This window comes from Kryptolebias marmoratus, linkage group LG8 (genome assembly GCF_001649575.2).
Source record: "Kryptolebias marmoratus isolate JLee-2015 linkage group LG8, ASM164957v2, whole genome shotgun sequence".
Classification (NCBI taxonomy): domain Eukaryota; kingdom Metazoa; phylum Chordata; class Actinopteri; order Cyprinodontiformes; family Rivulidae; genus Kryptolebias; species Kryptolebias marmoratus.
In genome coordinates this window covers 10,110,145-10,120,901 of record NC_051437.1, presented here as the reverse complement: position 1 = coordinate 10,120,901, position 10,757 = coordinate 10,110,145, and the positions used below count along the sequence as shown (strand labels likewise).

The following is a 10,757-nucleotide window of genomic DNA, read 5'->3' as shown; positions in this document are numbered from 1 at the left end:
TTTTTTTTTTTTTGTTTTTTTTTTTTTTATGTTCCTGGTCTAACAGGAAACCCGGTGTACAGGATGAGAGTTAGTCGGGGGTGCATCTCCGCCTGCAGTTTCCCCGCAGACGTCCTCCAGGTACAGTACCTGCTTGCTTCTCTCCAAGAACTCAGCCTCATTCTGTCAAATCAGATCCATACTGTGGGCTTTTTTCTTCTTCTTCTTCTTTTTTTAGTTTGGGAGCTGTTTTTTTTTTTTTTGTTAGTAAGCTGTTTAACCCCAATCTGTCATTTTTGTGGCTGCGTGATTTATTTGGTGTACAGGTCTCTCCGTGTTTCCCAGCAGGTTAGCGTTACTTTACACTGACTGAAGGTGCAGTCGACTTCCTGTTTGGAAGGTGATGCTGTAAAAGATGGTGCACTCGTCGTTGTTACATTAGCAGCTGTAGTTACCAGTCATTTAAGAATAAATCCTGTGCTCTGTGGACAGAATGGTTAAATGTTTAGCTCCTCTATTTTTAGCGCAAAGAACGTCTTCGGAATCAGAATCTGCAACGCTATTTTTAAACAACTCCCACATCAAAACCCAAAGAAACAATAAAACATTTCTCTTGTTCATATTATTTTTGGGATATAAGTAGGCTAAAGGTACATGAGAATTCTCTTTATATTTTTAGCAAAAGTTGTTCATTTGATAAATGAAAGTGACATTCCTTGAAGGAATGCGTATCGGCCGCTGCCTTGCGTGCCCATGTTTTAAATAAAGCTCTTGTGCAATCTTTTAGCATTTGGAGTATGTGTAAGGGATGACTCTCAGCTACTACCACAACAAGTTTTATCTCAGTATCTGTAAAATTGACTGAGTTGTAGCCATTTGTGTGTCTGCTAAGGTTGATTAGCTGTGGTGGCCATCTTGAATCAGGTTGACTCCAAAAGTCAATCAGTTATAGATGCACTTCCAGTGATTGCTTCTCAAGAGTTTCATTAAATTCTGTCCAGTGCTTCATGAGATATTTTGCTAACAGACAAACAGAGTTTGATTTCAACACATAATGTCATTTTTAAACAAAGATGACATATGATCCATTCACACTCAAAGTATATGTGGGGGATGACTCTCAGCTACTACCACAAAAAAGTTTAGCTTAATATCTAAAGAACTGACTGAGTTATAACCATCTATGTGCTTGCTCGGATCATTTAGCTGTGACGCCATCTTGAATGTGGTTGACCTCTAAAGTTAATCAGTTGTAGAGTTACATCCAGAGATTATTTTTTGAGTTTCAATATCATTCATCCAATGGTTCAAAAGAAACTTTGCTAACAGGCAGACAAACTTGCACACACACACAAACACATGATCGCCCACTTTTTTGTGGCAGCAGATGACAAAAGAAAAGAAAGCACTGGTCTGACACATCTCATGTCATTTAATTCCTGATATGGTCCTATTTTTGCCGGAGCCTTTTTTTTTTTACCTTCTCATGTATTACGTGGGACTGAACACCACTGACTTTATTATAAATATCACCTTCCTTTTTATCACTGCCTAACAGTTAAAAAATAAAACTTTTTCCACCAAGTAACAATTATATATATATAAAACATTTAGATGCAACAGCTTGAAGTAAATAATAACACTATAATCCCGCCTTGGTGAGGCCCAGAAACCAAAAGCAAAAAATCTTTAAATCCTTCTTCTGGTTACTATGGCTACAAATCCTTAAGACAGTGGTTTTATTGTTATTAACACAGCAGGGTTTTTAAAAAAGATCACCACATCAGCCACATGGGTCTTTGGACAGGAAGTGTTGTAACCTTCTGTTGCCTCGGCTCTTGATTGATGTAATGTTGTAAGACTTATATGGTTTTCTTGGTGCCATGCTGTCATTGAGGTCATAAATAAATCCTGCGCAGGATGACAGTGTCATTGTTCCTTGTGATTAGGATTAGCTCACAGCATGTATCACATGTCTTGAATTTCCTCTTTTTTCTTGTCTTTGTTTTTCAGATGACCGAGGGCAGATTGTGTCAAGTTCAGCTGCTGGATGACAGGAAGCTGGAGCTGCTGGTTCAGGTATGGATGCTCGCACATCCTGCCCAAAACGAACAAACAATCTCATTTGCAATAAAAGAGTCTGCTGCGGTAATCGGAGCGTGTTTGTCGCACTTCGCCGCGGCCTCCAGATCGTGTTGGCGACCAGCTCGTACAAGTCTGAAAAAGTAGGGATGGTGTGTAAAACATGAAGCTGAATGCGATAATTTGCGAGTTTTATAAACCCATATTTTTAATCAAATGTTGATATTACGAAATTTTACGTTTTTGGGGCGAAACAATAAGGTTAGTTTGAATTTCATGGTGGCAGCACATCTTAAAAATGTTGGGACAGGGACATGCTTCCCACACTTAAGCTTCCCCTCTTCTTTTAACCGTAAACGTCTAGGACCTGAGGAGAGCAGCTGCTGGAGGTTTTGGAGGGAATGTTGTCCCATTCTTGTCTGATGTAGGGTTCTAGCTGTTCAACAGTCCTGGGTCTTCTTTGCTGGATGGGAGCAGATGTTGTTCTAAAGCCTGTACGAACTTTTCTGCATTGATGGGGCCTTTCCAGATGTGTAAGCTGCCCATTCTAGAGGCCCCAATACACCCCCATACCATCAGAGAGGCAGGCTTTTGAACTGTTGCACTGATAACAGGCCGGATGGGTCCTTTAGTACAAAGAACGGGGCATCTGTGGTAGAAATAGAAATTCAAAGTTCTACTCGTCTGACCACAGAACCGTTTTTCACTTTGCCTCAGCTCATATTAAATAAGCTTTGACCAAAAGAAGACAGCAGATGGTTTTCCCATATGGCTTTTTCTTTGCCTGATAGAGCTTTAAGCAGCATCTGTGGATGGCACAGTGAACTGTGTTTACAGACAGTGATTAGTGGAAGTGTTCCTGAGTCCATGCAGTGATGTCCAGAACAGAATCAGACCTGTGTTTCATGTAGTTTCACCTGAGGGCCTGAAGATCAAGGCCATCTAAAATTAACGTTCAGCCCGGTCCTTTGAGCTCAGAGATTTCTCCAGATTCTTGAAATGTTTTGCTGACATTATGAACTTTAGATGATGGGATATCCAAAGTCTTCCCAATCTTCTGTTGAGGAGCATTATTCTGAAAACGGTTCCACTATTTTTAGACACAGCTTTTACGCAGGCAGGTGAACCTCTGCCCGTCTGAGAGACTCAGCCTCTGTAAAATGCTCCTCCAGCCGATTCTGTTTGGTACCACTTTTGTTGCCCCCCCACCCCTTCGTCCTACATTTTTAGAGATGTTTTGCTGCCATGTTTGATATGTTCACTGCAATCCACTGTAAACGGGATATGGGTTTCTGAAATTTGCAAAATCATTGCATTTTGTTGTTTGTTTACACTTTACACACCGTCCCAACTGTTTAAAAATCGGGGTGGTAAAAACAGCACAAACATTCAGCGTCTGATGGAACACACCATTCTCTGGTGAGTTTCTCGAGACTAACCCGAACTTAAACGCCATTTGGTGCGAAAACCTGAGGTCTTAAAAGGAGGAAAGTTCAAAACAGCATGACGTGTGTAATGAGAAACAAGATGCCCTTTTATCGCAGTGCTGAGTGTTAGTCGGACGGTCCAGAAGATATGTGGAACACATTTCATCAAACAGTGACGTCCAGAAACTAAAACTTTGGTCCAAATCTTCCCACCCGCAGCCGAAGCTCCTGTCTTATGAGCTCCTCGACCTGGTCTCCTCCCACTTTAACCTCAAAGAGAAGGAATTCTTCGGCCTCGCTTTTTTTGACGACAAGTACGTATATTACGAAGTTCTTTCGTTGTCTTTCTGTTGCCAACGTAGGACATTTGAGAGACGTCCTGCGTGTGTGCACGTCTGCGGAAAGCAGCTGTCTGACACTTGTGCTCGTTCGCCTCCGCAGTGGTCAGTGCAAGTGGCTGCAAATGGACCGCAGAGTTCTTGAACATGACTTTTCGAAGAAGCGCGGAGCCATTTCTCTGAACTTCCTGGTCAGGTAATGTTTTGGCAGAAAGCACTGACACGCCAGCGGGGGGGGGGAGGGTGCACCCAAAATGGCTGACACCGAATATTAACAGCGCAGTTTGGACAGCATGACCATTACAGGGTTTTCCTTAACTGCTGCCTGGTAAACATTTGACTGTTACTGTTTTGTAGCAAGTCACCCACCCACATCTACCTGCTAAAAGAGATGTTTCATTCATTTCGTTTTCAAGGAAGTTCTGAGGAAAAGCACGGTTATTTACTTAGAATTTTAGGGTTAGACAGAGGTGCAAATAGTGGCTTCCAGCAGGAACTTTGTAACATTTCTGCTGAAATGACAAAGTAATGCTAAACTGACGACGGTAAATAATAACATTTGCACAAACCACTTTAAAATTTGAAGACTGGAGCTGTTTTAAAATGCAAAAAACTGCTCTGGAAGTGGGTCTGCTCAGACTCTACTGATGAGCTAATAGTGGCTTGTCACAGCAGACCCACTTCCAACGTGGATTTTGCCCTCCTTAAAAACAACTTCAATCTTCCAAACTTCACAGTGGTTCATTCAAACCCTGTTGTTTCACACCGTGTTTGATTTTGCATGGTTATCTCGACAGAAATATTATGCTAATCCTGCGTCTAAAGTGCAGCAGCCAGCTGCTTCCGCAATTCGCGGTTTTAAAAAACCACAGAGTTCCGCATAAATAACCACGTAATGTAAAACCCAGTGTAGAAAAAATGATTGTAATATGATTAAGTGTAGAAAAAAATTTCAGTCAAAAGATTTTTTTTTTTTGCTTTAATCCCTGAACGCTCTGTCTATAACAGGTAAGATATTAACTGTTCATACCATTACCGTAGAATCTTACTGGTTGAAATGTCCCTTTAAACACCATTAATTACAGTACAAACAAAGATTTCTCTCAGGATCAATAACAAGTTATCTTAGTGAAATCCTAATGTTATTTTTTGAAGTCTTTGCTTTTATCTTCGACAGGTTTTATGTAGAAAACATCACACAGCTAAAGGACATCATAACAGTGGAGTTGTTCTACCTAAATGCAAAGTCAGCCGTCTACAATGTAAGTGTGTGTTTGTGTAGTTGTTTTCCCGTCAGAAGCTCCGCGGTGATTCAGTGTCTCTGAACTCCGCGCCTCAGCCCGGCAGACAGTGACTGCAGGGCGCAATTTTCTTACTCTGAGTGAGAAAGCAGAAAAAAAAAAAACAGAACAAAACAAAAAATAAAATCAGGTTGCAACACGGGGAACATTCTCCGCCTGCATCTGCGAAGCAAAACACATTTTTTCCCCGAAACTTATTTCTTTCCCGTCGCCTTCTCTGTTCCTCAGGGGATGATCGAGGTGGAAACTGAGAACGTCTTCAGATTGGCTGCGAATGCTCTGCAGGTTAGTTCGTTTAGAGGTCTCTCATACCATGCTGCAAATTAACTGCTGCTTCCAAAAGTATCTAATCTGTTGGGTTTTTTTTTAATTACCAGGAGGCAAAAGGAGACTACACGAGGTAAGAGCCCATTCTGAGTATTCACCCGCAGCAGGATGAGTTCATGGTGAGCTGTTGGGGGAAGGCCTTCAATAGGTCACTTGTTCCTCGGCTGCAGACAACAACAATCAATAGCGTTCCTCTGTGAGGCTCACCGCAGAGCGCTGCGAAGCTCGCACCAGACAACTAATGAATCTCACAATGCTGACGGGGGCCGAGTCGCTGCGGAGCGCAGACACCTTTTGCACGCGCACACTCGTCGTTCTCTGGGTTTAAGCAGGGATATAATGCTGGCTGTGTTCAGGTGGTGGTGCACGCTGCCGCCTGCGTCTGACCAGCCGCAGGAACAAGACGGTTTGGAAATGCATCAGCCATTTTGTTTTAATTAGAGGTGTGTGTGTGTGGGAGGAAGAATTTTTTTTTTTTTTTTCCATTTCACCTTGCTTTAAGCACGTTTCATGTCAGTAATTGGTCAGCTGAAAAAAAAAAAACCCAAAAAAACCCTTTTGACTTGTAAAGCTTGTCCTTCTTGAAGGTTTTGTCAGACGTTTTGTGGAGGAGAAATGAAGCACCTTTGGTCAGAACATCATCGGTTGTGCTTTGGAGCTAATTTTAGAGGATTTTACCTCGGTTGTTGCTTCCGTGTTGACGGTTCGGGATCTCACTCGGGTTCTGAGCCTTTCAGCGAGTCGAACAGAATCTGCATCGGATCTGAGAGAATATTTTAACCGTATATGCCAGTTTGTGACAGACTGTGGGTTAGGCCTGTCACAAGAACAAATTGTGCCGGGCGATTAATTGTCTCGTAAATTATTGTAATAAACAATAATATCATTTGGAGGCTGTTTTAAACTAATGTAATGATAATAACATAATAGTGCAAGTGCATCCTCTCAAAGATGAATAAACTTTCCTTTTAAAAGAACACAACACTTAAAAAAAACTAAATCCAAAAAAAAAAAAACTAGAAATAAAAGCTACATTCAACCAAAGCTGTACGGATTATTAAGTCTGTAAAATAAACTGCCCTTTAAAAAGTAATAATCATTAGTTTTATAGAGAGCAGATGAGCAAAACTGCCAGTTTTTTTAGTGCAAACTAACAAAAGCACACGGCGACATACCGGCTGGTTCAGCGGTTCACTTCGGTCATTTGGTTTGAATCTGAAGTTCTCCCACACCACTGCTGTTACTTCATCCTTGAAACCAATTCCATTTAGTTTTTTTTCCCCAATGTCAAACAGCTTTTCTTTAGCTTGCTAACTCCTCGCGGGGGCTAACGTTGCAGAGGTACAAGCTGAGGTGCCTCGGCTGGCTACCTGATGCGATAGGCCACGCCCCCCTGACGCTTAGAGAAAGGTAGGGGTCAGTGAAGAGCACCGTAGCCTTCTGTCCTCCAGCGTCTTTAGTAGAAATAGAGAGAGAGACACGAAGGAATGATAATGAAACTTATCAACCTTATTTTAATTAATTGTGCGATTAATTGATTTATCGTTTATTGCGACAGGCCTGCTGAGGGTTTGCTTCTTTCTATTTTTGCCTTAAAAATTCAGCAGATTTAGTGCAGGCTTCACACCAATCGGCCAGCCTTGAAGCAAGAACGTGAACTCCTCTTTCCCTAGTGTTGATTTTGACGTAGAAAGGGCCCATCTCGTGAGTCAGTTCCTGGCACAGGTCTCTGCTCGGGCCACGATCCTATGAAAACACCAACAGTAACACGCTTGAAAAGGACCTAAAATAATAAGCTTAGATGAAACAAAAGAGACACCACATCTTTCCTTCCAAATCAGCTGATTGTTCATTTTTCTTTTTTCTCAGTTTGCTCATTTTTTTTCATCTCTTCTGTTCTAGTGATGAAAACACTCGAGCTGATTTGAAGAAACTCCCGACTCTTCCCACCAAAGTACTGAAGGAGCACCCGTCTCTTGCATACTGGTATGCGCTCGGGAAATTATCATCGCCCAACCGCCGAAGGCCAACGAGCGACTTCGCTTTTGCCTGCGTCTGTGTGCGAAACGTTTGAGCGAACTGGCTGTTTTGATGTCTTTGTTTTTAATCAAAAGATGACTTTAGTTTAAAAATCTGTCTTGAAAGGCGTTGGGGGGGGAGATGTGCGTCAGCTTGAACGCTTTACACGCAGCCACACAGGCAGCTGAATCCAAATGAGATATTTAATCAACCACGAGGAGCAATAATGTAATTTTTCATTTGATTACACACAGTAAAGCTAATGATTTTGTTTCCTTCCCGCAGTGAGGATCGGGTCATTGAGTATTACAAGCAGCTGAAAGGTGTCTCCAGAGGACAGGCCATTGTGCAGTAAGTAGTGAACTGAGGTGTGCGTTTGTTTCAATTTCTTCAACACTTGTAAGGCAATTAGGCTGAGGGTTCGTTCATCTTTCTGTCGACTCCGTCAAACCTTTGCGTTTCTTTCCCCCGCCTTCCTGGCATAGAAATCAATATCAGCTTTTTAGCGGCAGTCGAATCCCACTGACTCACTCCGTTGCCCATTTGTCGCCGTTCGCTTTTCAAAGATGAACCGCGGACGAATCACACAATCCAGCTGCCATTGTCTTTAATAAAGGTTGTGTCCCCTAAGGTATCTGACGCTGGTGGAGTCGCTGCCGACGTATGGCGTCCATTATTACGAGGTGAAGGTGGGTGTTTCGGCTCCGACTCGTAGGAAACGGCGGCTCTTGCGCCTGGATCTGACTTATGCTCTCATCCTCGCAGGACAAGCAGGGGATCCCCTGGTGGCTCGGGATCAGCTACAAGGGCATCGGCCAGTACGATCTGCAGGACAAACTAAAACCTCGGAAGGTAAACGTTCATCTAAAATGGCTCCTGCTGCTTGTTGTTTTTTATTTTTCTCCCTCTCTCTCTGTTTCACACTTATCTGATTGCACAGGGTGAGGACTGCCGCTGTTGCACACGAGCGCAGTGATTCACCAGCTTTAATTCGTACACCGTGGCTCACACCTCCTGGAAAAAAAAAAACAGAAAAAAAACTTGGCTTGGGCTGCAGCGGACGAGGCCAGACACGAAAAAAACACCGGAGCAGAGTCTCAGTTTAAAGGAATCCGTCGGGTTTGTTTGATTAAGACTCGTGAGGAGGTATTGGAGAGATATCGCTCCGATATCCCGGAGCAGGAAAAGCACGTTCCTGCTCCACGGACAGCAGGAACGTGCTTTTCTTGTTTTTATTGTTTTAGCTCAGGGTTTGACAGAAGAAACACCCAGGCGAGGGAGTTCGGGCACCAGGCACGTGGGACAGAGACGAAGGTTCGAAAACACTTTGTCGCCTTCATTTGGAGGCTCTGTGACGTCTCCGGGTGAAGCAATCCCCCCCCCGTCTGTGATCAGCGCATCCTGAAGTTGTGCAAGAAGTCAGCTGAACTGGGTGTTTTCAGAAAGGAGAAGAGGGAGTGAAACGGTGATGTCAAAGGGGGGAAAAAAAAAAAAGAGGCTGGATTTGGGCGTTTATCGTGAACGTTCTGAGAATACCTGAAAAGACAAGTCGGGAGCTGACAGGAGGCAGAGTGAAGTGTGTGTGTGTGTGTGTGGGGGGGGGGGACAGCAGAGGCAGAGGATTTACAAGTTTCTGAGGATTACTGGTAAGACTGGATGTTACTCGTCTTTGTTTTGTAACTTTTAACAAATATCTAGATACCGAGTCTTTGTCTGTGGAGTACATTCTTATTCCGATTCAAGGAGCTTGCCCTCCCGGCGCTCCTTTGCATTGTGCTTGTGTCCCAATCCGATTCTGTCCAGACGCGCGGTGAGTCAGTGACCCTGATGTTCACATCTGGCTGCTGACAGCGAGCAGCTGGTTGGTAGCAGGGGGGGGCTACAGACGTGATGAGCCACAGAAAGGCTTCGCGTCATGTTCCTTTGCGGTGTTCCTCTCAGCCCAACACCTGCATTACTGCAGACTAATGACAGTCCGCGTTAGCGTCTGGCTTTTCGATGACTGTGGGAGAAACAGGCCGACGCACATTTTGTTTTTTGGTTTTTTCCCCCCGCCTGAAGTTTCCTGAATGGATGATTTTAGTTGATTTAACACTGTTTGGGGCTTTGAATCAGAATCTCTTTTGTAAAATTCACATCTCCCTAATGAGATTTTATTATTTTTTTTTTTTTTTCCATTTTCACCTCCAGCTCTACCAGTGGAAGCAGCTGGAAAACTTGTACTTTCGAGAGAAAAAATTTGCTGTCGAAGTTAACGATCCACACAGGTGAGCAGGAACAGAGATTCATTTTTCCTGATTCTGATAAACATTTGTACAAGATGAAGAGACAAAATAATGTAAAAAGCGGGCAATAATGTTTTTGCCCATTGTCTGTCTGTTAGCAAAATATCTCATGAACCACTGGACGGATTTTGATAAAACTCTCAGAAAATAATCACTGGATGCACATCTGCAGCTCATTAACCTTTGGAGTCATCCTAATTTAAGATGATCGCTGCAGTTAACTAATCTTACCTAACACAAAAATGGCTTTAACACATTCAACCTTACAGATATTGAGATAAGATTTGGTGTGGTAATAGCTGAAAGTCATCCCCGACACATATTCTGAGCACTAACTAATTGTGCAAGATTTGTCTTTAAAATTTTGTTACCTGTTGGTGCCAACTCTGCCTGTCTGTTAGCAAAATATCTCATGAACCACTGAATGGATTTTATTGAAATTTTTAGAAACTCATCATCAGACATACATCTTCAAATTATTTACTTTTGGAGTCAACCCAATTCAAGATGACAGCCACAGCAAACAGACCTTACTAAACATAAACATGGCTGTAATTCAGTCAACGTTACAAATATTGGGATAAAATTTGGTGTGGTAGTAGCTGAGCGTCATCCCCACCACATTCTCCAAGCACTAACATAAAGCTTAAAAGTTTGACATTATGTTTTTCTTCAAGAATTGGTAGGCTTTACATTTTCCATCGTTTTAGCCATCGTTTTTGTTCCAAAGGGGATTATCCATGATACTGCAACTTTTACTTGAATTATTGGAAAAAAGAAAAAAGCTGCCTCTCAGTCTCAGATGTTCTGTACGTTCTCCAGGAGAGCAGTAACCAAACGCACCTTTGGGCAGACAGGTCTACTCATCCACACGTGGTATGCCAGCCACTCTTTGATCAAGACCATCTGGATCATGGCCATCAGCCAGCACCAGTTCTACTTGGACAGGAAGCAAAGCAAAGTCAGTGTCAGCTACAGACATGGACCCCCCCCCCCCCC

General features: G+C 42.9%; 1 protein-coding gene across 3 annotated transcripts in view; it reads left to right on the top strand.

The window, feature by feature from the left end:
* frmd4bb (FERM domain containing 4Bb) overlaps positions 1 to 10,757 on the top strand; it is a 30,680-nt gene that overhangs the window by 12,482 nt on the left and 7,441 nt on the right. For all 3 annotated transcript variants that reach the window (XM_037977200.1, XM_037977199.1, XM_037977198.1), the window contains exons 2-13: positions 1,993 to 2,058; positions 3,708 to 3,802; positions 3,930 to 4,022; positions 5,004 to 5,088; positions 5,356 to 5,412; positions 5,505 to 5,527; positions 7,357 to 7,440; positions 7,759 to 7,824; positions 8,105 to 8,162; positions 8,239 to 8,325; positions 9,664 to 9,740; positions 10,581 to 10,719. In XM_037977200.1, coding sequence (XP_037833128.1) covers positions 1,993 to 2,058; positions 3,708 to 3,802; positions 3,930 to 4,022; positions 5,004 to 5,088; positions 5,356 to 5,412; positions 5,505 to 5,527; positions 7,357 to 7,440; positions 7,759 to 7,824; positions 8,105 to 8,162; positions 8,239 to 8,325; positions 9,664 to 9,740; positions 10,581 to 10,719 — 930 coding nt within the window. The remainder of the gene's footprint in view (positions 1 to 1,992; positions 2,059 to 3,707; positions 3,803 to 3,929; positions 4,023 to 5,003; positions 5,089 to 5,355; positions 5,413 to 5,504; positions 5,528 to 7,356; positions 7,441 to 7,758; positions 7,825 to 8,104; positions 8,163 to 8,238; positions 8,326 to 9,663; positions 9,741 to 10,580; positions 10,720 to 10,757) is intronic.